Raw genomic sequence first — 25739 nt, 5'->3', positions numbered from 1 at the left:
TTTTCTTTAAACCTTTGACGCTCCGCCCCTCAAAGAATTTCCAGGACCAACACCTGGGCCAGGTTTGGGTGTTGATCGCATGACCAGAACAGTTTTTACAAGACAATGTTTGGCAGTGATGATGGTGTCATCCAATCAGGAAGCAGTGGCCTCCGCGGCTCTCAAACAGCATGTGTCACATGAGCACAGCGTCTCATTCACGTACGGCGGCTGGTTTTTGGTTTTACTGAATTTAAAAGTGAAGCGTCTCTGCCACCGATCAATCGGATCAATAACGGCGGTTCTGCTAGAGGCTGCGTGACGGTTCAGAAATGACTTCAAATAAATAAACGTTTGTTTTTCTTATTTGTCTCAGTGTTTTGGCATAAATGGGCTTCCATACCTGAATAACAACACAACGTGTGATCGTGTTAATTCTGATTTTATGTCATGTTTATCAATAACAAACGAGTCCATTTAAAACATATCAGAAAAGTTTTACAGCATCTTCAGCAGAACCACAAACAAACTTCAGAATCCTGGACCAGGTCCAGGATCAGGACTAGGACCCAGAGTTAAACCAGGATCAAGACCAGGACCTGGTCCAGTCTGATCAGTCCTGTGGAGGAAGAATTCGCCTCTTTGTGGGTCCAGCCCAGAACTCCTCCAAGAACCCAGTCTGAGGAGACCAGAACGAGTCCAGACTCGTGGGCTCAGAGTTGGCTCTCATGCTGAGCTCAGTGGCGCCGCAGGTCAGACGCGATGGCGGCAGCGGTGTGTTCAGGGACACGGGGCTGACAACAAATCCTGGAAACGCGGCTTCAGGGCGGCCCAGGAGTAGGCCGAGGTGTCCACCTGCAGAATCAGAACCACATGCTGACGGAGGAGGTCGTCACCGCACGACACAGTTAATCGGTTAAATGCCGTTACCTTGACGATATGTCTACGGACAACGTCGGGCTTCCTGCAGAGTCCCTGCAGCCGCTTACAGAGCTGCTCAGGTGTGGAGTACAGGTACTGTGCTGCATTAGAGAACAAGTAGTAGTTCAGGTGTGCTCCTTTAAGGACAGCAGAAGAAGAAGCTGCAGAGACACAGGTGTGCTCACCTGGAAATATCTCGGGGTAAACGAGCGCCTTCGGACACAGAGGGAAGCAGCCGCAGTGCACCGCCTCCAACCTGCAACACATTCAACACGTGACTCACCTGAGAGCCAATGAGAGAGCAGAGCATTCTGCACACCTGTACCAGCTACCATTACCTGAGAGTCCTGACCAATGAGAAACCAGGAATAAACAGAACTGACTTCCCCTCAGTTATCACCTTACAGAGGCTTTTATTTTGTTAAAATAAACGTGTACTTTCCCCCCTTCTATCTACATGCAGGCATTTATTTTGTTGAGTTTCCTGTTCAGTCAGCAGGTCTGAGTGATTAAGTAGCACTCTGCCTATTAGCATGCTAACACTAGCGTGCACTATCGCCCCCTCGGACGGCGCTCTTCTTCTTCTCTGCTGTAATTAGTGCAGGATTCTTTAGCAGAGGAACTTTTGACCATGTGGTCATGTGACTGCCTTGATGTGACTCACTGATCAATAACCTGATCATTAACAATCAGTGCAGAGGCGAGCTGCTGCCTGAGAGTTCAGCTGCTCTGAAGCGATTGATCAATAATGTGATCACTAATAAACCGATCATTACTGCTGTGAACAGTCTGAACATTAGCTGGATTCCTCTGTGCTGCAGAGTCCTCGTGTGTGCTCGTTTCTCTCATCTGGGATCAATAGAGCTGACATGAATCAGGTGAACATCACACGGATGCTCCGAACTGTCTGATTGGCTGATTCGGGCTGACTGAAGTCACACCTGCAGGACTCTGCTGGACTCTGGACGCTTTCAAAGAGTCCTTGATGTGACACCTGAGTGAAGACTCTGAGGCCTGGGAGGGATGCAGAGACTCTCAGATCAGGACTGCACCGACCGCTGCGACGCCTGCAGTGGAATCAAACGCACCCCGAACAGCAGCAGCTCACGCTGAATTATTAAAGGACACAAACTCAGACATGACCACTAAATAACAGCAGCAGGACATGGTCCGCCAAAAAAAAAAAAAAAAAAAAAAAGCTTCCTTCATACAATGTACAGCAGCGGTCCCCAACCCCCGGGCCTCGGACCGGTACCGGTCCGTGAGTCGTTTGACACCGGGCTGTGAGAGTTGAGGCTCAGGTGTGAAATGTATAGTTTTCAGAGTTTTTATCGGTTTTCTGTGTTATTTTGTTATCGTTTTTATCGTTAACTCGATTTCCTGGGTCTTTTCACGTGTGTTATGAATAAATTTTCTTTTTTTCGGTACCGGTACTAGTTTTATTTTGTTGTATTTATCCGCAACACCTTAAAGGCCGATCCATGAAAATATTGTCGGGCATAACTATAAGCTTCTTCATACAGCCCACCAAAATAAAAGTTTCTTCATACAGCCTACAGCCCATCAAAATAACAGCACCAGGACACGGCCTGCCAAAATAAAAGCTTGATCATGCAGCCCATCAAAACAACAGGACACGGCCCGCCAAAATAAAAGCTTCATCATACAGCTGGTCAAAACAACAGTATTAGGACACAGTTCACCAAAATAAGAGCTTCATCATAAAAGTGTCTGCAAATGTCAACAAAATAAAAGCCTCAGCTTTTACACTGTGTGGAAGAACAGAAATATGTGTGTGTGTGTGTGTGTGTGGGGTGGGGGGGGTGGGGGGGGGGGGGGGGGTGTCACGTGAAATTTATTTCTGTATTTTAAAACTAAGACCTTTACTTTAAAATCCTGCTGTTTGGTCACACTCACATTATAATTTAACTATGGTTTTATTCTGTCTATAGGAACTTCCTGCTGCAGAACACCAGAGAGTAAATCTGTATAAAGGCGCATGAGATCAACCCTGGCGCAGGTAAAACAGGTGACTCACATGGCGACGCCGAAGAACTCGTGATTGGCAGTGGAGACAACAACATCAGCCTCACACAGAACCCTCAGGTAGTCCTCCTTAGAGGGGAGGAAACCCCAGTTCAAGATGTGGGAGTCCAGGAGGAGTCTGGAGGAGGAGAAGATCTCTGCAGTAGGAGGAGAGGAAGGAGGACAAGGTCATAAACAGAATGAAATAACTTGCAGATGTTGTGTGTGTGTGTGTGTGTGTGTGTGTGTGTGTGTGTGTGTCACAATCAATACTGTGACCCTCTTAGCCAATCAGAGTCGATTAGAGTCGTCCTAATGGGATTAAATTCAGTGCTCATGAAGCTGATTTAAAGGCTGCTCTAAAACTTTAATATCTCACACACACACACACACACACACACAATCACATCATCAGCTGATGATACAATCCGTTAGAAACACAGGGGCAGCAGTGACCTTTGACCCTTAGAAGATGGTTCAACTGCCGCCTGAGAACCAGTGAGAGGAGGAGCTGCTGGACTCCTCGAGCTTGGTTCTGCTGGAGGTTAAAAGTGAGTTTTTCCTTCCCACGTGTGTGTGTGCGTGTATTTGTGTGTGTACCGGGCACGTCGGTGAAGGTCTCTCCGAGCACGGACAGGTGGAAGTCGAGTCCTCGCTCCTTCAGTCTGAGCAGAGTGCTGAAGAACAGCTCAGGGTTTTTATCATGCTCCCTGCACGCACACACACACACACACACACTTTAATACATGTATGTGAAGTCTGAAGGTGGTCAGGTGGCTGTGATGTCAGAGGTCAGCAGTGCTTGGGACAAGCCAACAGAAGAACACGCCCAGCTGCTGTTTGCTTCCTGTTTCCTGCATGTAGGTGACTTTCTGTGTGGCGTCAGGTGTTGGTGGTCGTCTCCACCTGATCCTCTGCTTACACAGTGAAGGTCAAACAGCAGCCGCAGCGGCAACAATGATCTCCTCAGATGACAAGCAAGCAGATTATTCCTTCCATTCGCAGCTCGTTCCGGCCGGCCGCAGATAATTCCCTCATTTCCCGCAAACTTTTCACTCCTTCAGCGAGCCTCCAATCCTCCTCCCCGAGCATCGCCGTGACGGGGAGGACCGAGAGTTACCACCCCCGCCTTCTCGGTCTGAGAGCGTAATTAACAGGATCAACCTCTCAGTCACCAGAACCCTCAAATTCATCCACACAGGAAGCTGCAGCGTCTGCCATCAGCCCGAAAACTGATCGCAATCATCCTGATCGCCTACCAATAATGCTCCAGTCACCAATCAGGTCTCACACTGATGATGCCATACATCTATAAGCTACCAGAAACATGCCACCTGTCACATGAAACTGATCCATCAATCACAGCAATCTTCAAATTTCACAATAAAATCTACACAGACTCAATACTGCTGACAGATTTACAAAGTAAAAGCTCAGTTAGATAGTTCATACTGTCAAGACTTTCACAGTAAGAGTCAGTTATAGAAAGCAGGGTGATTTGTTTTTCAAAATAAAAGGCCTTAGTTAGAGAACGTTACAATAGTGAAAAGTCAATTATTTTATCAGATAATAAAATATAAATAAAATCACCATTTACCTTTTAGTTAAAGGAATTTAGCAGGCTGCTTTAAAGCATAATTTCAAAATAAAAGCCCCATTTGCTGACAGTCTGTTTTCAGTTTTTTGTGTGCATGCTCAGTGAAGGGCCAAGAGCTCATTAATATTCATCGAGCTCCAGCACCGTGTTCACCTGGAAGCCCCCCCTCAGCAGTAAGAGGCTGTAATCTGAGGATCGGGGCCAGGCTCAGATTAAAGCCTGATGAGCTGCAGCTTCAATCAGAGATTAACAGGAAATCCTTGTCGCCGCAGCCGTAATCCATCTGTGTTTGTGCCACCACAGCAGCTTACAGCACGCCGCTTTGTCACCGATACAACGCAAGGTGAGGTGCACACGCCGACGCTCACCATCAGCCTCACACTGCAACACGTCATGCTTACAAGCCTCCACCTGCTGTAACTGTAGTCTGATTACTTCATGATGATAGAGGATTTGTGTTTTAATGAAAGTGAACTTGCAGCCTCACGCTGTGAAACTTTGACTTTTTATACGTCTTCATTAACATTTCACTCACTCAACCTGACAAACAGCAGGAAACTGTCTCAAAGCTTCAAAATAAAAGCTGAAGATTCTGTGAAATTACCTGTTTTTTACTTTCAAAATAAAAGCTTTCCTTTCAGTATAACAGAACTTTTCATAATAAAATAAAATAAATGACAGGGACTAGAAAGAGAGAGCAGATTTCTCCTGTTTTGGCTTCCCTTCATTGGCTTCCTGTTAAATCCAGAATTCAAAATCCTGCTCCTCACATACAAGGTCTTAAATAATCAGGCCCCATCTTATCTTAATGACCTTGTAGTACCATATCACCCTATTAGAGCACTTCGCTCTCGCTCTGCAGGCCTACTTGTTGTTCCTAGAGTATTTAAAAGTAGAATGGGAGGCAGAGCCTTCAGTTTTCAGGCCCCTCTTCTGTGGAACCAGCTTCCAGTTTGGATTCAGGAGACAGACACTATCTCTACTTTCAAGATTAGGCTTCAAACTTTCCTTTTTGCTAAAGCATATAGTTAGGGCTGGACCAGGTGACCCTGGATCCTCCCTTAGTTATGCTGCAATAATCGTAGGCTGCCGGGGATTCCCATGATGCACTGGGTGTTTCTTCGTCACTCACTATGTGTTAACAGACCTCTCTGCATTGAATCATACCTGTTATTAATCTCTGTCTCTCTTCCACAGCATGTCTTTATCCCGTCTTCCTTCTCTCACCCCAACCAATCACAGCAGATGGCCCCGCCCATCCCTGAGCCTGGTTCTGCTGGATAATAATAATAATAATAATAATAATAATAATAATAATAATAATAATAATAATAATAATAATATGTAATAATGTGTATGTGTTAGTCCCCATAGGGAAATTACTCCTCTGCATTTAACCCATTCAGCCAGTGAAGCAGTGGGCAGCCACCAGTGCCGCGCCTGGGGAGCAGTGTGTAGGGACGGTACCTTGCTCAGGGGTACCTCAGGGTAGCCGTTCAGTGGAGTCGAAACCCCCGACCTTCCGATCATGGGGCAACCACTTTACCTACTGAGCTATCCCTGCCATTTGCCAGAGGTTTCTTCCTGTTAAAAGGGAGTTTTACCTTCCCACTGTCTCCAAAGTACTTGCTCATAGGGGGTCATATGATCACAATGACTTTACAATATAAAGCACCTTGAGGCGACAGTTGTTTTCATTTGGCGCTGTAGAAATAAAAGTGCATTGAATTAAAATGACAGCTTTATTCGAGGTTTGTTTTCTTAGGTTTATTGTGGCAGTTTAGCTCAGGTCTGATGTTCCATGAGATTATTTTACAGCTGATATAAAAGTCTCATTCTGGTTTCATTTTCAAAGTAAAAATAGTAAAATCTTTTATTCTGAAATGTGTTTTATTTTGTTTTGCTGCCTTGGTTTAAAAGAGTTTTCAAAAGAATTTTCAAAGTAAAGGCTTCAGACTGAACTCACCACCTGTGAGGCCACACGATGTGCAAAGGCTTCACCTGGCTGGCCACGCCCCCCTCCGCAGGCTGCTCACACCTGTCGGGTCACAAACTGATGTGAGACAAAACTCTTTGAGTCTTTGAGTTTTACCAGAGATGGATTTGTACCGTGGCGTATCTTCGTCGTGAGCTCTGCTCTGCTGCTGCTCGCCCTGCAACATATCATCAACACGAGACTGCTCAGTAGGCCGCTGCAGGAGTTTGTGTTTAGGCAAGAACCTGAAAAAGAAAGAAAAACAGGAAATGAGTGGAGACTGCAGCGCACTCAGAGCAGGTACATGTCCACCACAGAGATAGAAACTTCAGACCCGTTAGCATCAGGAGCTAACGGGTCCTGCTGTCACATCAACAACGGTCTTCTCCCCTGATGAGCCGCAGCCGCTGTGAGTCATCAACCAATCAGACACATTTAGAGCTGGAAGCCCCTCCCCTAAGATTTAGAAAACAGTGACCCATAGTGGGGACTGTCAAAGGTGACATCACTTCCTCTGAGCATGCTGCTCTGTTACTGTTCTGAGATCCTGCAGAGGCTCCAGGAAAGTTTACGTGGGAACACAGGGGGGAGGGGGGGGGCGGGAGGGAGAGGGGGAGGGGGGTGTCTGGAGGTCGTTTCCTCCTCCCCACAGAGCTGGACGGCCTCTCAGTAGAGTTTCTGCCTCTAAGGCTTCTGGGAAAACTTGATTCAATAATCCATTTTATAAATTAGATGTTTGACTGGAGACAATAAAAACATGAGCGTGTCCACGCCGGGGGGGGGGGTGTAATTATGTTATTGATAAATGTGCAGTGATCAGGACGATGACCTCACCTCTGAGTCTGATTAAACACGAAGGAATGAAGGTCAAAAATCACTGCGGCGCATTTACTTTATTACCAATAATCACAGCGCCAAACGCACACCGACTTCATCCCAGCCCAGAGCGCCAAACGCACACCGACTTCATCCCAGTCTGACACTTCCTGCCTGACTCTGCAGTCACACTGACAGCTGATCCTCAGATTCTGCTCTGTCACAGTGCATGGCTGCGTGCAGGTTTTCTACACCGGAGCTCAAAGACTCAGAGACTGTGGTCCTTTTACTGCGTGATCATCATGAACACAACAGCTGCTGTCAGTGATCCCCGATGTATCGCAGTGTTTGGATCTCTGTAATAGGGGTGGGTTTAAAAAAAAATAGATTTTCCGATTAAAATCAATTTTAGCTTGGAAAAAAAAAAAAAAAGAGTTATTGATTCATTAAATCCTTAATTTTTAAATATAAATTAATTTTATCAGCAAGTCCAGAATCTCAGTTTGAAGCTCACAAAACTATTTCAACAACGACCAAACAGCTAAAACAGCAAATGAGAGCAGGTACACGGATTCGGCACAAAGACGTAAACACAAAGCGCGGACCCGACGCATCAGAATCTGTGAGCTGTCGGCTTTCTCGCACAGACACGCCGTCGGGGCTGAAAGCCGACAGCTTCTGATTCTGATGCTACAGGTGTCGCGACTCTCCAAACAAAATCCACTGAACCAGCAGCAAAAGAAGATCCAAACTACGCTTCACATTTGATAAACATCGTCATGAATTCCCTGACTTTGCTGTTTTTCCTTCCACCACGATAAATCACACTTCCTGCACAGCTCTCTCTCTCAGTGCACTCAGAGAACAATTTCCCATCACAAATCTCTGTTTTCTTCATTGCTCATTACGCACCAGTCTGCTGTTGTGTTCACTGCTGTCGGCCTCCAACAATAAAGCCTCATTTCTGCTGTTCAAACTGAAGAAACTTTTTCTCAGATTACAAACTCTCAGCTGTGTCTAATCAAACCTCCGTGACTTATATCTGCTGCACTTCAGCAGCATCAGGTAATGTTTACATGTCGATTCATGGTTTTATTTTAAGGTTATCTGCTATAAAAAAAGTCAGACCAGGAACATGTCCTTCGTGTTTTTCTGTTTTATCCTCAGTTACTTTGTTGCCATGATGCCAGGTCTCTCTTGAAAATGAGATTTTTAATCTCAATGAGATTTTTTACCTGGATAAATAAAGGACTAATACTTTGACACAAAGGCCTCTGCTGTGATGCTCACACCTCTGAAGTCTCACAGTGTCAGCTTTGATTTATACATAGATATAAAATATGGATGTGCTGATAAATGATGAGAATTATAATATTTCTGACTGCGTCCAAACTGAAATCAGTGACAATACTCTAACCCTACTCTAAACGCACACATTTACACCAACACAGATTATCTGTTCCTTCACCGACCTGAGAACCGTCACATCATCAGCGCACAGTGACTGTGAGTGATTAAAGGTGACCTGCTCCACTGAAGAGTGTGTGTGTGTGTGTGTGTGTGTGTGTGTGTGTGTGTGTGTGTGTGTGTGTGTGTGTGAGAGAGAGAGAGATGGAGGAGGCAAAGACGACACTGTTGTTATTGATATTGTGATTAGAGCAGGGCGATATGACCAAAAATATTTATCACGATATACATTTGAAAATTTGCGATAACGACATAACTGACGATATAATTGACACGAGACAAAATACTTTACAACTCCACAACTTTATTAGTGCAAAAAACTCATCAATGCATTTGCACTTAAACAAGCAGCTGTTTCTTATGTGCATTAAAGTTATATAAAAATTTAACAGTGCAAATTCCTCGCTGACAGTTTAACCAAAAGGCATTTCCAGTGGAAACTGGCCGACACATCCTCAGCATAACCATGTATAATATCCACAAACCTTAAAAAGAGGTTATACACACACAATACGGTAATATTATGTTGAAGCACAGCATGTATCACTCCGCAAGGCTCCGCCTACGATAGCTGTAATGCTCCCACAATCCATCGAGCGGTGCAGCTTCGTAGCTTAGCAAAGTCGCACTGAAACATTTGACAGATTTTCGAGCGCCGTGCACATAAAATCGTTTCCAGGTCAGTAAACACAACCAGAGTTCATACATAAGGCACACGGGATTATAAGGGGCTCTGTCGACTTTCAGAAAAATCAAAGGATTGGTTTTAAGTGCGCCGTATTTTCCAAACACGGTAATAACGACGGCCCGCTAGCATGCGCTACCAAAAATAGTGCTTTGTTGTGTATCTGACGGACGAAAGCTAAACCAGTTCCACACCAGTGAAGCTGCAGCATTTTTACAAACCAGTTCTGCTTCATCCGTTTCATTCAACGATCTGCTTTCGCTCTTCTCGTTCTGCGTCGCCGCCATGTGCGTATGTAAACAAAGGCACTGCGCATGCGCGTTTTACCCATATTCTATCGCCATATTTCATTTTCCTATCGTGGCCCAAAATTACACCGGTATTACCGTGAACGGTATGATATGGCCCAGCCCTAATCGTGATGTCTTAATTCTATATGACTTTAGTATTGATTAATATCAGAGTATCGACTTTTTGGACAGCTTCAGTGGGTGCAGGCAGAGGCCGAGGCTGCAGGAGGAGGAGGAGGACGCGTCAGAGACCTTCGTTGGTCTGTTGTCGTTCTCCACTCAGTGAGTTTGACCTGCAGGAGGTGACGGCCACCATGAAAGCAGACAAAGCTTAGAAGAGCAAACACTGCGGGCAGGAGGACACCTGCTGCTCACGTGATGCGCTTATTGATCCTCCTCGCCGTGATGGATGCTCCGTCTATGCACCGCCGCAAGTCAATCACTATCCAATTACACGAGTCCACCTGTCAGAGCCGCCTGATGGATGGAGACCACAAACACCACACTGCACGCGCTCCAACAAGCAGCGGCATCCTTCTTGTGCCATAGGAAAGAACGAGGAACACCTGCCAGCTAACGAGCTAAAGCAGAGCTGTGATTGGTCTCAGAGGGGAGCTGTGCTCAGGTGTGCTCAGAGGCAGCTGTACTGTTTCTCCGCTCTCACACATTCTCGGAGCGAGATGACCGAGAACATGATGATTGTCATCTGTTTATTTTATGTAAGCAGAGTTTAAATGTTATAGGTCATTACAGTGAAATGAAGATTTCATGGAGCTCTCTGCTTCCTCCTCAGTCTAAGCGTTAACACTCCTGTTTCCTGTGTTGAGCATGGCGGAGGAGGACATGGAGGATGGCGGCCGTGTCATCACTTCCTCACAGTGTGAGGGCGGAGCATGAGACACATGAGACACTGCAGAGCAGACGTCCTCATCACGACAGGCTGATTAGTGACAGTGTTTCAGATCATGGAAGTAAAGTAACCAGTAGTATATCAAACATCTGTATCCTGGAGTAACTAAGTAATGTACTGCATTACTTTAACTCTCTGGAGTATAATTGGCTGTTTATGACCTCTAAATTTCACCTTTAAAAACGGTTTCCTCGCCTTGTTTGTTGTCAGTCTTTTCACCACAAGCTCAGGTCTTAATTTACTGACTGTATCAACACAGCTCATCTACAAATCAGGCAAAAACATCAAATCTGAGTAGAAAAAGGATACTGTAACAAACACAAACATGTTTAACGAATCATTTGCATAACTTGAAATGTAAATAGAAATTATAGATTTTAGTAACCTATGCACACGATTTGTAAACAGCAAAGTTATTCAAACTATTTACAGAACAATCCGGAGTTAGGGGACTGCAGGTTTGCCGTGTACTGACCTGCTGACATCAGGAAACTGGAGCGGGAAGTTCAGGACCACACACTTGGGCCTGATGAGGCAGTCCAAGTCTTTGGGGCGATGGTCTGGGATCTTGTTCATGAAGGAGGGGATGGATGACAGGAAGGAGTCCATGTTGAAGCGGGAGTTGAAGACCACGACATCTGCCACCAGGCTGGTGTCGCACGCACGCACGCACGCACGCACACACACACACACACACACACACACACACACACACACACACACACACACACACACACACACACACACAGGTGAGACAGAGGACATGAAGCTCCATCACTGAAGGCCGCGCTCTGCAGTTTACCTGAGATTCAGGTCACCTGTCTGAAACAAGCTGCTGTAGCTCCTCCCACTTTAAGACAACTAAACTCTGATTGGCTGCCCTCACATATAAATTATTCACTTATAGTGTGTAGCCATGTCTGCACCTGGAGCTTTTGACCTATACACACCTGTGTAACGTGAACTTTGACCTGAGGTCAGAGCTTCGTCCTGGAACAGGTACACCTGTGTTTACGTCCTGAAGTTCAGACCAACTCTGAGGAGAACCTGGGCAGGAGCGTAAGGACCCGCTGTCTGCAGGTTTACATAGGTCACGTTTAAGCTTCAGGTGAACATGAAGACACGCCTCCATGCAGTGATCCAGATCAGATACATTAGTTTGGACTGAGGCTTTGCGGGGAGGCGTGCGGACACCGCTGGGCGCGGGCCAATCAGACATCTGCTAACGATCCCAGCTGTGTTATTTGATGGCACTGTAACCACGTTAGAGGAGACGGAGCGGCTCGGCTTATTGACGAGCTGCCCGCAGATCAACAACAATCAGTTTTCTGCCGCTCGTTACTGTCCCGCCGCTGATTAATGAACACTACAGCCCCCGCAATTAACCAATCGCATCCCAGCAGCTCATTAACCAATCACACACTGCCTTACCAAGGCAAACTAGAACACAGCGCATCAATCAGCTAATAATCAATAATCAGTTTACGGGCTGGATGCTGGCAGTACGAACATCAGAGTAGCCATTACTCAGACAGCTGACAGGAAGCTGATCGGCAGCTTTCTGTGGCACACCGCCAGCTCCAGACCAGCTGACTCGCTCCAATGACGGTAGTTACCGGAGCACATGGTTTCTGCTGCTGTCTGCGTGCATCACCCTCACAGCCTAATGGTGTCACAGCCCACACCCTGGACCCAGCAGTACCTCCTGGTTAGGCTCTACAAACGCAGCACGACATGGACTCCCCCACCCGTACAAACACACTCACCATGAGAGCACCTGGTTGTAGCCGTACTGGAAGTCCCTGTCCTGGTGTCGGCGGACCGGATAAAGCAGCTGGTTCTCGTGGAAGTACAGAACCTTCTTGAGCCGGGCCAGATCCGGTCTGAGAGCCGCCAGCTCACACAGGCTGAGGACGGAGCTGCTGAAGAGGAGCCTGCAGAGAGAGGAGACGATGAAGGAGGTGCAGACAGTGTGTCAGCAGCTCAGCTGATCATCTCAGAACACTGAGAATTCCTCAGTGAACTGCAGAGCCGACGCCTGCTTCCTGCTTCGAGCAGGTGATGGTGTAAGGCCGGAGGAGGAGCTCCTTCTCCTGGGCTGCACTGATGGAGATGGCCAGTAAGCGTTCAGGGCTCACATGGATGCTTGAGTGATGGTTCGTGGCTTTGCTGAGTAATGTCAGAGTGGGTTTTCAAAATAAAAGTCCCTGCTTCTTTCATGCTCTGGGGGGGGGGGGGAGACACACACACACAGACATGTCCTCATACAGTTGGTGACAGCGTCTAACCCACAGAGAGATCAGAGGCCGGTGGCTCGTCATACCTCGGTGTTTTGAAGGAGTAGGAGGTCAAAGGTCAGCGTGGTGAGATGGTGAATCTTTGCTCCGAGGATGAGTCAGAGCGTTGTCCCTGTAAGAACGGTGGTATTGATCTGCACTCTCTGATGTGATCAGATATGAATCAGCAGCTTGTCAGAGTGGCGGTTTCAGGTCGCTGTGATCCCTGCCTGGTTACGGTGAATCGCTGTGGACACGTCAGACAGAGAGTTTGGGATGTGATGACATCTGTAGACACGTCTGTATGAAATGCTGTGGAACCATCTGCCTCCACAGATTAGACGGGCCTCTGTTTTTAAATGTCTTCACCCTGAGAGACGATGGCTTTCAGTTGACTGGATGTTGTTTTTTTTAATGTAGAGCTTATTCTTTTGCTGTTTCGTTGTATCTGCTGTTCTTATGTCCTGTGCTGGCTGTTTTACAGTGCTTTATAAATAAAGTTGGATTGGAACTCGAAGCTCTGTTTGCTGCTGCAGTCACTGATGACTTCACCTAAATGTTGAGCTGAGCGCCCGACCAGCCCGAGCTCCACAGGATGCTAAAGGTGTTAGAAACAAACGCTCAAACTAGCCCTTGTGAGACTGCAAAGCATGCTGGTTGGTTTGTTGGAACGGCCTGCTGAGCGGATGTGTAGCTCGCTGCTACCAGCACGAGGACAAAGGTGCTGATGTTGGTCACATGGACTTTATCAGAACAAATCACATGACACTTAATCTGAGCATGCTCATTAAAGAGGTTCCACGAGGCAGGGTTCCTCAGGGTTCCGTCTGCGGTCCTCTGCTCTTTCTGACGCAGCTTACATTTCCAGCCTCGGTGTAGTTAGTGTGAATGCTTGAAAAGCATTCACAGTATTGTTCTTCAAATCTTTATGGCGATTTTCGCCATTCAAACTTTAAAAGATTCTGCTATTTCTGCTAATGCGGGCTATGACTTTTGGTGCTCATAACTTTATTCTTTTTGAGATATGGAATTTTTTTGCAATATTTTTTGCCCATTTCTGCCATATTATCAGTGGCCTCACTGATTTTCCTTGCCGGGTTGACCTGTTTTTTTTTTGCCCAGTGAGATGAGCATCCGTTCTCATACTGGGAGGCCCGGGTTCAAATCCCGCTTATGGAAACATTTCTTTCAGTTAACAGTTAAACTTTTTTAACTCTTTTGAGCAGAAATTCGGCTGATTCATCTCTTTTCAGTGCAATGTTCTGCTTCTTTATCTCTTTTCAGCAGAAATTCTTCTGATTCACCCATTTTCTGCAAAATTTTTAGCCTTTTCACCTCTTATCAGCACAATTCTCAGCCGCTTCTGCTCATTTCAGCAGAATTGTCAGTCTCTCCAACTCTTCTTTGTGAGAATGAGTTTGGCTCAGTGAAATGAGTAGCCGCCTTGAGACCAGAAGGGCCAGGTTCGAATCCTGCTCAGGGCAACGTTTTTTTCAAATTTCAACTTTTTCAGCTTTTTTCAGCAGACATCTTCAGCGTTAAGGCATCCACACAGCATTTTCACAGGAAATGCAAATTTTTCTAATTCTAGTTGCTTCTGTACGTTAACTACTCCCACAATTTTTGTGCTATTTTCACCGTTCAAACTTTAAACTATTCTGCTATTTCTGGAGATGGGTGCTATGACTTTTGGTAGTTATAGCTATTATACTTAAAATATTAAGCTTTTTGTGCAATTTTTTGTCCCATCAAAATGAATGGGAAATTTCCGCAATTCTGCTAAAACTTGCTCGTTTTTGAAACTTAACTACTTCCTCATACTTTCACGTAGAAACTCCATTCACACTTTAAAATGTTCACAAATTATTGGGCTATTCATGTATGATTCAGCTTTTTCATGTCTGTTACCGTTTTCATCTTATCCCTCTTTAAGTTTTGTTGTTATGGTTGCTATGCAGTTGGCTTTGAGTGGGCCACTTGTCCTTTTTCAATCTTCTCTTCATGTCCGAACAACTTGCTACTTGCTCAATTTTCCCTCAACCCCCACAAATTATACATCAAAACGTAGGTATTTTTGTTGGCTTTCAGAAAATGTCACTATCATTGTTGTGGGAGTTACAGAATTTTGGCAAATCTCCTCAGAGCAACACAAAGTTTCATGCTTTTCTTTCACCCGTTTCAGAGTTTATAATGGGTGTGTATGGGACGGAATGTTGGTGCTAGAGTGAGACAGCTCAACTGCTAGAGTGAGAGAAGCGAAAAAATTAATCTTGAAATCTTCTCTTTAAAACTGCTGCTGTGTCTACAGCGTTTGCTCTACAGGTATGATTTTACCCTCAAAATGTAGCCATCGCTGTCCTCTTTCATCCAATGTGTTTATTATTGTAATAGGTGTTATGGTTCTGTCATAAATGTCACCAATGCACAGCCTCCTCCCTCCAACTCTTCCATAGACTAATGTTAAAATGGCTCAGAAGGTTCGTTTGAAAATCAGAAGTACAGGCTGTCTTTACACTGTCATCACGCCCATATAATAAACTCCACAGGCATGAAAACTGAGAATTCAGTAGACTAGACATTGCTGGTGCTCACGGTGAAAGAATTTTGTCAATACGACGTGTACTTTTTATTTGGGAACAATTTGTTTCGGGCTGACTTTTCTGTTTATTTTAAGCAGCAGAAGTGAGGCGCATGTCTGTGTGCGTGTGTATGGAGCCATTGGGTGCAGTCACTATAGCAACCAGGCTCACACCTGCTTAACGAGCTCTCTCTCACTCTGCCAAGATTCATCTTAAACACGTCTCTTTCAACTGCTGCTGTGTCCACAGTGTTAAAGCCATCATTTTACCCTCAACGTCGCCATCATTGTTCTCTTTCCAATAGCGTGTCTTTCAAAGCTCAGAGATGTAAACTTTTTAAACTGTGTGGATCCAAGTGGAGGGATCACATTTTAGTCATTCTGTGATTTAACCCTTTAAAGCCGGTCGGAGCGGACACGCTCCATTTTGCGTAACTATTTTTAAATCCCGGTAGCACTGCAACCACATAAGCTAGCGCAATAATTTTTTTTGCATAAACCAGAGGAGTTGTACTTACATCTTATGCCATCAGCTTGTTCTAGGTCACAGTTTCCTTCCACATATAGCTTTGCAAAAACTGCATAAAAAGCACTTGCAGCAACAAAAACATAATATTCCAGAAACACGCTTTGCCGATCCGATCAGCTGTTCGTAACACTTCCTACGTCCATCAGCGTGAACTATCACATGACTGCATGACCTGCCCGAAACCGGAAGTTATGTCATTTTGCGGAAATGTAGTTTTTTACCATCGTGGCCTTATGAGCCTATACTTGTGTTTTTAAAAGTTATGTTTGACTTTATGACTTTCTGTGTCGTTTCTGGGATGCTGAGGACTCATATTGCACTGCTGGAAATATTTTATTTTGATGCATATGCTGTTATTATGCAAATTTGCACTATAATATATTTTTTCGTTTTTCCTGCAGTATATGAAAATTGGTGTATCTCAAAAATAAAACTATGAAGACACTCAAAATAAATTTCCTTTGGTGGGAAACTAGTTTGTGCAACTTTTTTGTATTTACAGTTTTGAGGGATAAGCCTCTTAAATTTCTCTAACTAGAAATATATATTTTAAGAAATCAAAAACGATTTTCAATTTTTTTGTAGTTTATTGCACTTTTTTGCAATTTATGTAATTACTATGCACTTAATGCAGACATATTATTAAAATTTGGGCTATAATGGTTGTATTGAAGTATAGCAACTTGAAATGCTCCAAAAAATGGCTCCACAGCATGTAAAAAATATACTATAAGCTCTGGCGGACTTGGTTCTATGGTAGGTCTTAAAGGGTTAAAGAATATGAACTTCATATCATAATATTCATTCAGATGTTTTCTGACTCTAAAATTTTCTTTTCCCATTACTTAAGTTTTTCTAATTTACATTTAAACATTTTCAGCTATTTTCCAACTTCTGCTGTGTGAACATCAGCTTTCAAAAGTTCTGAACTTTGGTTTTCAGGTGAAAATTTCTGTATTTTTCATCTCATTCAAAATTTTTAACTTGAAATTCAGCAATTAATTAATTTCAGTGCATATATTGAGATTTCAGCATTCACACTGCAGTTTCTTCAGAAAATGCACTTTCTAGTTTTACCCGTTTTTACCCTGCAGGGACCACAGCTGCTGATTAATTCCTAATCTGAGTCATTACATGTACTGATGGAGTTCTTCGAGCCTCCCTCCTCCACATCCACAGCTGATGCAGTGCAGCTTCTTCTCTGATCCTCAGGCTCATCCTCATGGCCGTCACCAGGTAAGTCTTTGCTCATGCAGCAGCGAGGCCTCTGAGACCTCCCTCTAAATGTCTGTGTTGTCTGTGTGTTGACTCTCATTTGGTGATGTCAGTGGTTAATGGACAGTTGCGCTCAGAGTTAACGAGGCGAGGAGTTCAGGTGGGGACAGTTTATTAGTTACATGCAGGTTTAAACCACAGCCACCCCACAGTGAGGGTTAAAGTGTGGATTGCGTTACCTGTCTGGGTCTCACCTGTATGACGGGCAGGCGGGGATGGTCTGGCTGAAGTAGAGCGCCGCTGTTCTTGCCCTCCAGTGCCATTTTTTGGCAGGTAGCGTGAAGACGGAGCAGCCCGCGATGTTTTCCTTCAACAGGTCCATAAGCTGTTTGTGCGAGCCGCCATAAAACGCCTCCACCAGCAGGATGCGGGGAGGCGGGGTCTCCTGTGCGGGAGGCGGGGTCTCCTGTAAGGGCAGATGAGAGCTGTTACTCACAGATGGAGTCATATACTCTTTATACACCCTTAGAGTCATGAAACACCTGAGCGTCAGTGAATCAGATTCGGTGTAAAGCGACAGGTGCACGCTCAGCATCTGTGTGCAGCCACGCCCACACGCTCCATATAAGGACACATGTGCACTGGGCTGTCACAGCAGGAAATCAGGAGGGTTTGAACTGTCAGAGGGGAAAGTGGAAAAGCTTAAACAGTGGAGCTGGAATAGGCTCTGCCCTAGGGCTGCACGATTTTGCATAAAATGAGAATCACGATTTTTTGGCTTAGAATTGAGATCACAATTCTCTCACGATTTTCTTTTCCAGTATAAATATTTATTGCACTTATTAACTGCACATCAACTTCGTAACAGTTGAGACTGAACATAAAAACAATAAATAAACATAAAAACAACAAATGTCTCACGTTTTGTTGTTGCCGCAAAATGTTGTACTGCTTGAAATTCCGTCTCCACTGTTGCTCGACGCTGCGTGTATAGAGCAGGTAGTGCAACAATAGAAAAATAGTTGCGGGACGGCACTGTGTAGCGTTTGTCTAGGGTGTTGATCATTCTCCTAAATCCCTCGTTTTGCACAGTGTTGATGGGAGCCATATCTGTGGTCAGGTGATAAGTGATAGCCTCCGTAATTTCTTTGTGCCTGCGGGAGTTCGACGGGTATAGGGAAGCGCTGTATGAGGTTCCCGTTATTGATGTTTGGGTGGTTGACCGGGACGGATTTTCTCCTGTCACTTTCTCGTCATCCCTGACGTGCTCTCCGTTGTTTTTTCCCTGCTAATTTTAGCATCACATGGCACAGCTTCTGTATCATGTGGTATAAGGCTCCGCCCTTGTCATTTGTTGAGCAGGAAGAGTGAGCGCTTGTTTTCATGCAGAGTACGTCCCGGATCAAAATGCGGTACAATCGTCGTCTTTTTTTTTTTTTTTTTTTTTTTAAATCGTTGTCATTTGGAAATGAGATCGCACATAAGTATGAATCGAGATCGCGATTTTCTAACGATTAATCGTGCAGCCCTACTCTGCCCCCAAGACCCTGATTACCTGTTGCTCAGGTGTATTAAAGCAGCTGGACAGTTGTTAGAGTGTATTTCTGTTGTGACTGAAAGCTGCTTGTCAGCGTTTGTGTGTGATGATGCTCAGGTGTGTGACGTCACCCGGGACTCCAATCTCACACACACACACCAACACACACACACACACACACACACACACACACACACAGTGTATCACTGTTTACAAACCATGAATGACTCATACCAACATGATCATTATGATCAATAACACTGATGTTTATTATCACTGTGATTATTACTGCCATGCGTGTTGTGACGCAGCACTGCAGTGTGAGGTCGGTGCGTCAGGCCCATTGATGGTCCATCGATCATATTGATCACAGCGATACAGGAGTGCGATGGCTTTGTGAGCGTGCGTGCAGGCTGGTGGAGCTGATGGAGTTTTCCTGCTCATCACTTGGACAGAGCAGAAGTTTTGTACCAATCTGCTGACACGCGAGCTGAACCGATCGCACGGGCTGCTGCGCCGGAGCAGATATGGAGGAGATGGCGGGGCGCTGCGGGGCGATTAGCTGCCGCTGCATTGTTGTTGCTGTCGTTGTGTTGTGTGCGCTCGCAGCTCATCCCTCAGCACAATGCGTGCTGATGGATCCATTATGGAGTTTACGCAGCAGCGGCTTCCGCTGAATCCCCTGCCCATGATTTCCAGTCCGCCTCCATTTAGCTGCCCACAAAGCACTCAGCGCGCCCGCACACGCTCAATCAGTCCATATCACCGGGCATGGCGCGGCAATCAGCGCCACCAATGAGCCGATTTAATGCAGACAAATCTGAGCACAATGTCGGCCGTTATTCTGAAAGCAACTTCCTGTCTAATACAGTCGGAGGACACCGCGACCTTCAGAGCAGCCGGGCCCACACACACAGCAGGAACCCAGAAACCGAGAGCGCTCTACCCGAAGCGCCGCTTCCTGTCAAACATCTGTTCATTCAGAAATCAAACAATCAGCCTGATGTCATCAGTGTTTCCATGTTTACGTCACACGAGCTTAAACCTCTTCTCTGAACTTTCCACAGCTTCCTGTCATCGTCTCCGAGCTGCTGATCAGGAGCACCGACCTCTTCAGGCCCTGGGACCACATGTTTGACCACCCCCTCCCCACAAACCTTCAGATTCCTGATCATCATTAATAACAATGTTATTTACAAAAACAAAGACGTTGCTTTTGTCTTGCTGTGCTGACCTCTCACACTGAGCTCTGGGCCCTCACCAGGCCCTGAGCCAGAGGTTGGAAACACCAGATTAGAGCAGGGCGATATGACCAAAAATATTTATCACAATATACATTTGAAAATTTGCGATAACGATATAACTGACACGAGACAAAATACTTTACAACTCCACAACTTTATTAGTGCAAAAAACTCATCAATGCATTTGCACTTAAACAAGCAGCTGTTTTATGTGAATTAAAGTTATATAAAAATTTAACAGTGCAAATTCCTCGCTGACAGTTTAACCAAAAGGCATTTCCAGTGTAAACTGGCCGACATATCCTCAGCATAACCATGTATAATATCCACAACACTTAAAAGGGGTTATACACACACAATACGGTAACATTATGTTGAAGCACAGTACGTATCACTCCGCGGGGCTCCGCCTACGACAGCCGTAATGCTCCGACAATCCATCAAGCGGTGCGGCTTCATAGCTTAGCAAAGTCGTACTACAACATTTGACAGATTTTCGAGCGCCGTGCACATAAAATCGTTTCCAGGTCAGTAAACACAACCAGAATTCATACATAAGGCACACGGGATTATAAGGGGCTCTGTCGCTTTTCAGAAAAATCAAAGGATTGATTTTAAGTGCGCCATACTTTCCAAAAAACACGGTAATAACGACGGCCCGCTAGCATGCGCTACCAAAAATAGTGCTTTGTTGTGTGTCTGACAGACAAAGCTAAACCAGTTCCACACCACTGAAGCTGCAGCATTTTTACAAACCAGTTCTGCTTCATCTGTTTCATTCAACGATCCGCTTTCGCCGCCATGCTTTTTCCGACGTGTGCGTACGAAAACAAAGGCACTGCGCATGCGCGTTTTACCCATATTCTATCGCGATATTTCATTTTTCTATCGTTGCCCAAAATTACACCGGTATTACCGTGAACGGTATGATATGGCCCAGCCCTACACCAGATTATTTAACAGTTTGTTTTTGATCAAATGAATCTGCACAAACAGACAATAAAAAATGACTGAATCATGAATGAAGGGATGGCGTTGTTTCAATTGTTTTAAATAAAGTTTATTTCTACTTTTCAGTTATGTGTGCACGAACCTCGAAACTGTCAGCGACCCTCGTTTACTTTACTCGACCTCTCGTCACCTTTCACAGTAAAAGCAGGTTCAAAGAAATTGGACTGTTTTCATGTTTGTGTCTGATCACATTACCTGATTTTCAATCAGTAAATAAATGATTCCATCAGTGATGTGAAAATAAATGAATGTTCTTAGAGACATTTCAACCCCAAGGCTGACACACACACACACAGACTGCTATTAATGAAAACAGGAAGTAGAATCAGGTCTGTGGTGCAGTGGTGAGATTTAATAAAGATCAGAGAGGAAATTCACATCCTCACACGGGGACCGGTCGATCAGACTGATTATCGATCAGTGCTCGATGAAGCCGGGTTTGAGGGGCACATAGATGAGGCCAGAGCGCCGGACGGCGAGGCAGGAAGCGTGTCAGTAGACGTGAGCTGGATGGTTCCACCGTGGAGCCAGCGGGGGATTCCAGCTCACACTCATCTCACCTAAACACCTTTCCTCCCACTGCGCCTGGAAGCTGCCGACTCACTTGAAACAAAGGGTTAATGCGAGCGGCGTTCCCCATAGGGAATCCCCCCGCAGCCTGAGTCAGGCTGGAAACAGCATGCCGCAGAACCACGGTGTGGGCGGAGCCCCGACAGCCTCAGCATGCAGCGGCCGGACCGGTCAGGATGAGGCAGGCCAGCCTCCACCCTGCCATGACGGACAGAGCTCCATCTACAACCACAGATGCCCATCGCCCAAAGCTTTCAGGAGCCCTGCTACGAGGTTTCAAGACGAGCACTGGCATCACGGCGAGGGGCGTGTCTGACTGCGAAACCGCACACTCACTGGCTAATCTGTGGAGCTTCTTCTCCAGCAGCTCCCTGATGAGTCGATAATCTCCACGACCATGAACACGGAGGCGAAGCATCACTTTTGCTCTAAACCTGCCCCTCCGCCTCCACCCTCAGCCAGCAGTCCAAACCCACAGAGGTGACCTGTGCTGAGCTCCGACCTCACCACCTGCTGCACGCCTGAGCGTGCTCCTCCTCGGCCCTGCAGAGCAACTCGGATCGCGTCTGATAGCAAAGGTCACGACCCCTGGGTCATATCGGACTGAGACATGAACCAATCACGTTTGGTTTTTTTCTCCTCTCATTATTAAACCCTCAGCATGGACAGTACTGTGCCAAAGTCTTGAGCCACCCCTCGTGTCTTTATACTTTGCGTGTGCCATGCTGAGGCCTGTTGGAGGACAATAATGTGATGACAGTCCCAGTAGCACTGCACCCGCCCCCATCTGCACTGTAAATGTCACTGTGGGGTTTTCCTGCTCAGCCCACAGTGACTCTGCACTAACTGATGTACAGAGGATCTCCACAGAGCCTGCCTCACTCTCACCAACACTAAACTAAAACTACAGAGTGGTGATGGTCGCGTTTAGCGACACTGTGGGCGTCTTTAAGTCTTTTCATAAATCTGCCTCTGACACATGCCCTCCTTACAATAATCATTAAAAACACCAAAACCAGCAGTGAAACCAATAAAAACCAGAGTGAAACATCAAACCCACTGTGGAAATTCACCGAAACTAATGAATGAGTGGAATGAATGTAACGGCTCACTCCAGTTCTCTGATCTGTCTCAGTGTTCCTGTTTAATGTTTCGATGTTTAGAATCAAATATTATTCTATGTGGTTATTTTGCAGTATTGTTTAATTCATCCGTAAACCATTCCCAGTCTGTCACTGCTTGTTTTGCCGTTCAACGTTTTTTATTCAACTCTGATGTATTTATGTTGCACTAAATCCCAACATCAGTTGCCTCACAGTGCTTTCTACTGTGAGGTACAGACCCCACAATAATGCTGTCAGGCCCCTGTGAGCAGGCACTTGACAACAGTGGGGAGTAAAAACTGGCTTTGACAGGAAGTTTACTGTGGAGCTGGGAAGTAAAAACCCACTGTGATCTGAGATGGGATGACCTGAACATGATGCTGGACACTGATGGGGTGGAAATAAGAACACCTGGACCTCACAGGTGGAGGAGCTGTACCTGAGTAACGCCAGCAGGTACACGTTTCTTACTGAAAATGAAAACACACCTGAGACACCCCAGAGCCTTCACCTGTCACCTGTCACTAGTGCACCCATCAGCTGATTCATCCACAGACTGGTTTCTCAGAGCAAACACCTGCACAGGTATCCATCGCCTGTACCTCAGTGTGCGTCTGAGCGCAGGTACGGTGTTTGTTGGTGGTGAGTGCAATGACCCAAACACTCTCCCACGCACCGAGTCAGGGCTCTGTCTACGTCCTGGAGTAGCACTGTTTCTAGGCTTCTCCGTCCTGCAACGTGTTCAGCTCCGTTAGCATCGTTAGCTCTAAAAGCGTATCACCAGGACTCAGTTAGCTGATAGCGGCTAACAGCTAGCCGCTATCAGGTAGCTCTCCTTCCCCGGTGCAAAGTCCGCTCCTCCCCCCCCACTCCCCGCCACTGGCAGCCGGCAGGAGGACCGGAGCACCAGTCGGTCTGCTTCCACCGAGGACCCTCATACGAACGGCCAGTTCACCGACAGCGGGACACTCACCTCTGACAGCATCTCCCGGATCACAGCAGAATACGCACGGTCTGACGTCATCACGTCGGTTTAGCCGAGCAGCTCTTCCCGCCTTTTCTTCTGAGTGGAAAAAATAGTTAAATGTAAATTAAAGTCCATCCATTCGCTTCCGCTTATCCTTTTCAGGGTCACGGGGGTGCTGGAGCCTATCCCAGCTGTCATGGGGCGAGAGGCGGGGTACACCCTGGACAGGTCGCCAGTCGCCAGTCTGTCGCAGGGCTAAAATTTTAAAGTCAGAGGTTAAAAACTGCAGTTTAAAGAGTATTACACACTCAGAGACACCAGCCTGTGGTTTTAGTACGCAGTAAAGTATCAGCAGTACTGCTACTACCGCAGTAATACTGCATTAGTATAGTTAGCAGCAGGCGGGGATTTACAGTAATTTAATCCAAGTTTAATTTTTATGTGAATAAACTTGAGCCATCGGGTAACTTTGTGCTGAACATTTGGGGGGGTCAAGATCTCTGTCAATATAAATAAATAAATCTGGGTAAATTCCCAGATGATTAAACATGCAACTATTTTGCTGGGAATTCCTGAAACGAGTAAAGAAAATCAACAGCCTATTTATGCAAGATAATTCATAATTTTATTGGGGGGGTTATATTGGTTGGGTCTGATTATTGGGGGGGTCATAACCCCCCTGGAAACTACACCCCTGCCTGAGACTCACCTGAACACACCAGCATGTGTGACCAGGTGCTATCTTACCTGGACAACAGCTTCTGTTCACGCCCAAATTTTCACACAAGTTACAGAGGACACTCACACCTGTTGTCCTAGGGACAGATGTGGCTACATTTTTGATAATCAGCAGCTTTAAGAAGCAGGCAGCAGGTCACCTGGTTAACCTTTGACCCTGATGGTGTGGCTGAAAAATGGAACGATGGCTCATTTGACCTCTGTGAGTGTCACGCCTACATGTTTGCATACAGTCTGTTTCTCTGTTTTATAAAACTGTTAAACTGCAGTCACATGATGCTGCATGTCCGTGGGTCACTTGATGTTCTCTGACCATCTTCATCACACATCTGCGTGTCTCATGAATACATGTACTTCATGCTTCAGTAAAGGAAACCTTTGCACTGTGTTTACGCAGGTAAAACTCTGCAGCTCACACTCACCAGACACACCTGTTCTCACCTGCATGAGTCACTCTGCTTCACTAACAGTCATTAACCAGTGATCAAAGGGCAATGACGGGTCAGCTGACTGCTGTCTGGCTGTTTTGTTAAATTGCATAAATCTTTATTAATAAACCCTGTGAGACAGGTGTGACGTTGGGCTGGTTTCAGGTGGTTTGAAGGCTTTGCTGCGCTCTGACGAATGGTTCAGAGCAGAGATCACTGCACCAACACTGATTTAAAACCACGTCAAAGTCCAACTTTATCGTCCGTGTGGCACGCTTACAGGACCCAGTATGGACGTACCCCGTCACACACCTGAAGCAGGACTAAAGTGAAAGCTGTGAAGCGCCGTGTGGACGTCCAGCATCATTCAGGTAAGAGGACTCATGACAGCATCCGTTGGCTCGCCCGGTGGAGGCGGGGACGGACGTGAGCCGCTCGGCAGGTGTGGAGGATGAAGGTGTGAATCACGGCGCGGAGAGTGTGAACGATCACATCTTCAGTTACTGACGACATGTTTGTTTGTCAGGTGTGCAGAGACAGCACTCACACCACAACCTTTATTCCAAAAAGGTCATAGTTTATTCAGGAAATCATTAATTACAAACGAGCCTAAAATAAAAGCCGCGAGTTCATTCTGAGCAGTTTAATCCGTGTCAGCTCTCCTCAGGCTGTGTGGGTCCTCGCTCCTCTCTGCACTGTGCGTGAACCACACCTGCTTGCATCTGCAGATAAAAGCCATAAATCACAGAGGCTGTAAGCGCACGTCCTGCTAATGTGGAGAAAACCGATGATTTCAGCCTGAACCAGACAGAGAAACGAGAGCTGCGCAGTCTTCCTCCACCACACGAATCACCTGGAAGTAAAATTTACAGAGTGTT

At 45.9% G+C, this 25739-nt stretch overlaps 1 protein-coding gene across 4 annotated transcripts; it reads right to left on the bottom strand.

The window, feature by feature from the left end:
• Positions 1 to 405: 405 nt before the first annotated feature.
• On the bottom strand, positions 406 to 23819 carry gtdc1 (glycosyltransferase-like domain containing 1). Of its 4 annotated transcripts, XR_005697812.1 has the most exons (12): positions 23702 to 23819; positions 17518 to 17729; positions 12432 to 12599; positions 11141 to 11314; positions 6632 to 6742; positions 6489 to 6560; positions 3526 to 3635; positions 2939 to 3083; positions 2429 to 2489; positions 1086 to 1156; positions 910 to 1001; positions 406 to 834 (listed from the first exon to the last, which is right to left on the bottom strand). XR_005697812.1 is itself a non-coding variant. In XM_040045340.1 (11 exons), the coding sequence occupies exons 1-11, from the start codon at positions 23750 to 23752 to the stop codon at positions 760 to 762; spliced, it is 1281 nt and encodes a 426-aa protein (XP_039901274.1). In that variant the 5' UTR covers positions 23753 to 23818; the 3' UTR covers positions 406 to 759. The 4 variants fall into 4 exon arrangements, 3 of the variants coding, with proteins under 3 accessions (XP_039901274.1, XP_039901277.1, XP_039901276.1); XM_040045340.1 differs by lacking the exon at positions 2429 to 2489 and having other exon boundaries at positions 23702 to 23818; XM_040045343.1 differs by lacking the exons at positions 2429 to 2489; positions 23702 to 23819 and adding an exon at positions 23247 to 23665.
• Positions 23820 to 25739: the final 1920 nt, after the last annotated feature.

This window comes from Simochromis diagramma, unplaced genomic scaffold (genome assembly GCF_900408965.1).
Source record: "Simochromis diagramma unplaced genomic scaffold, fSimDia1.1 OVJJ01000055.1, whole genome shotgun sequence".
In the NCBI taxonomy this organism is placed as follows: Eukaryota; Metazoa; Chordata; class Actinopteri; order Cichliformes; family Cichlidae; genus Simochromis; species Simochromis diagramma.
Note: the sequence above shows the minus strand (reverse complement) of the source record. Positions and strands in the feature narration are given on the sequence as shown.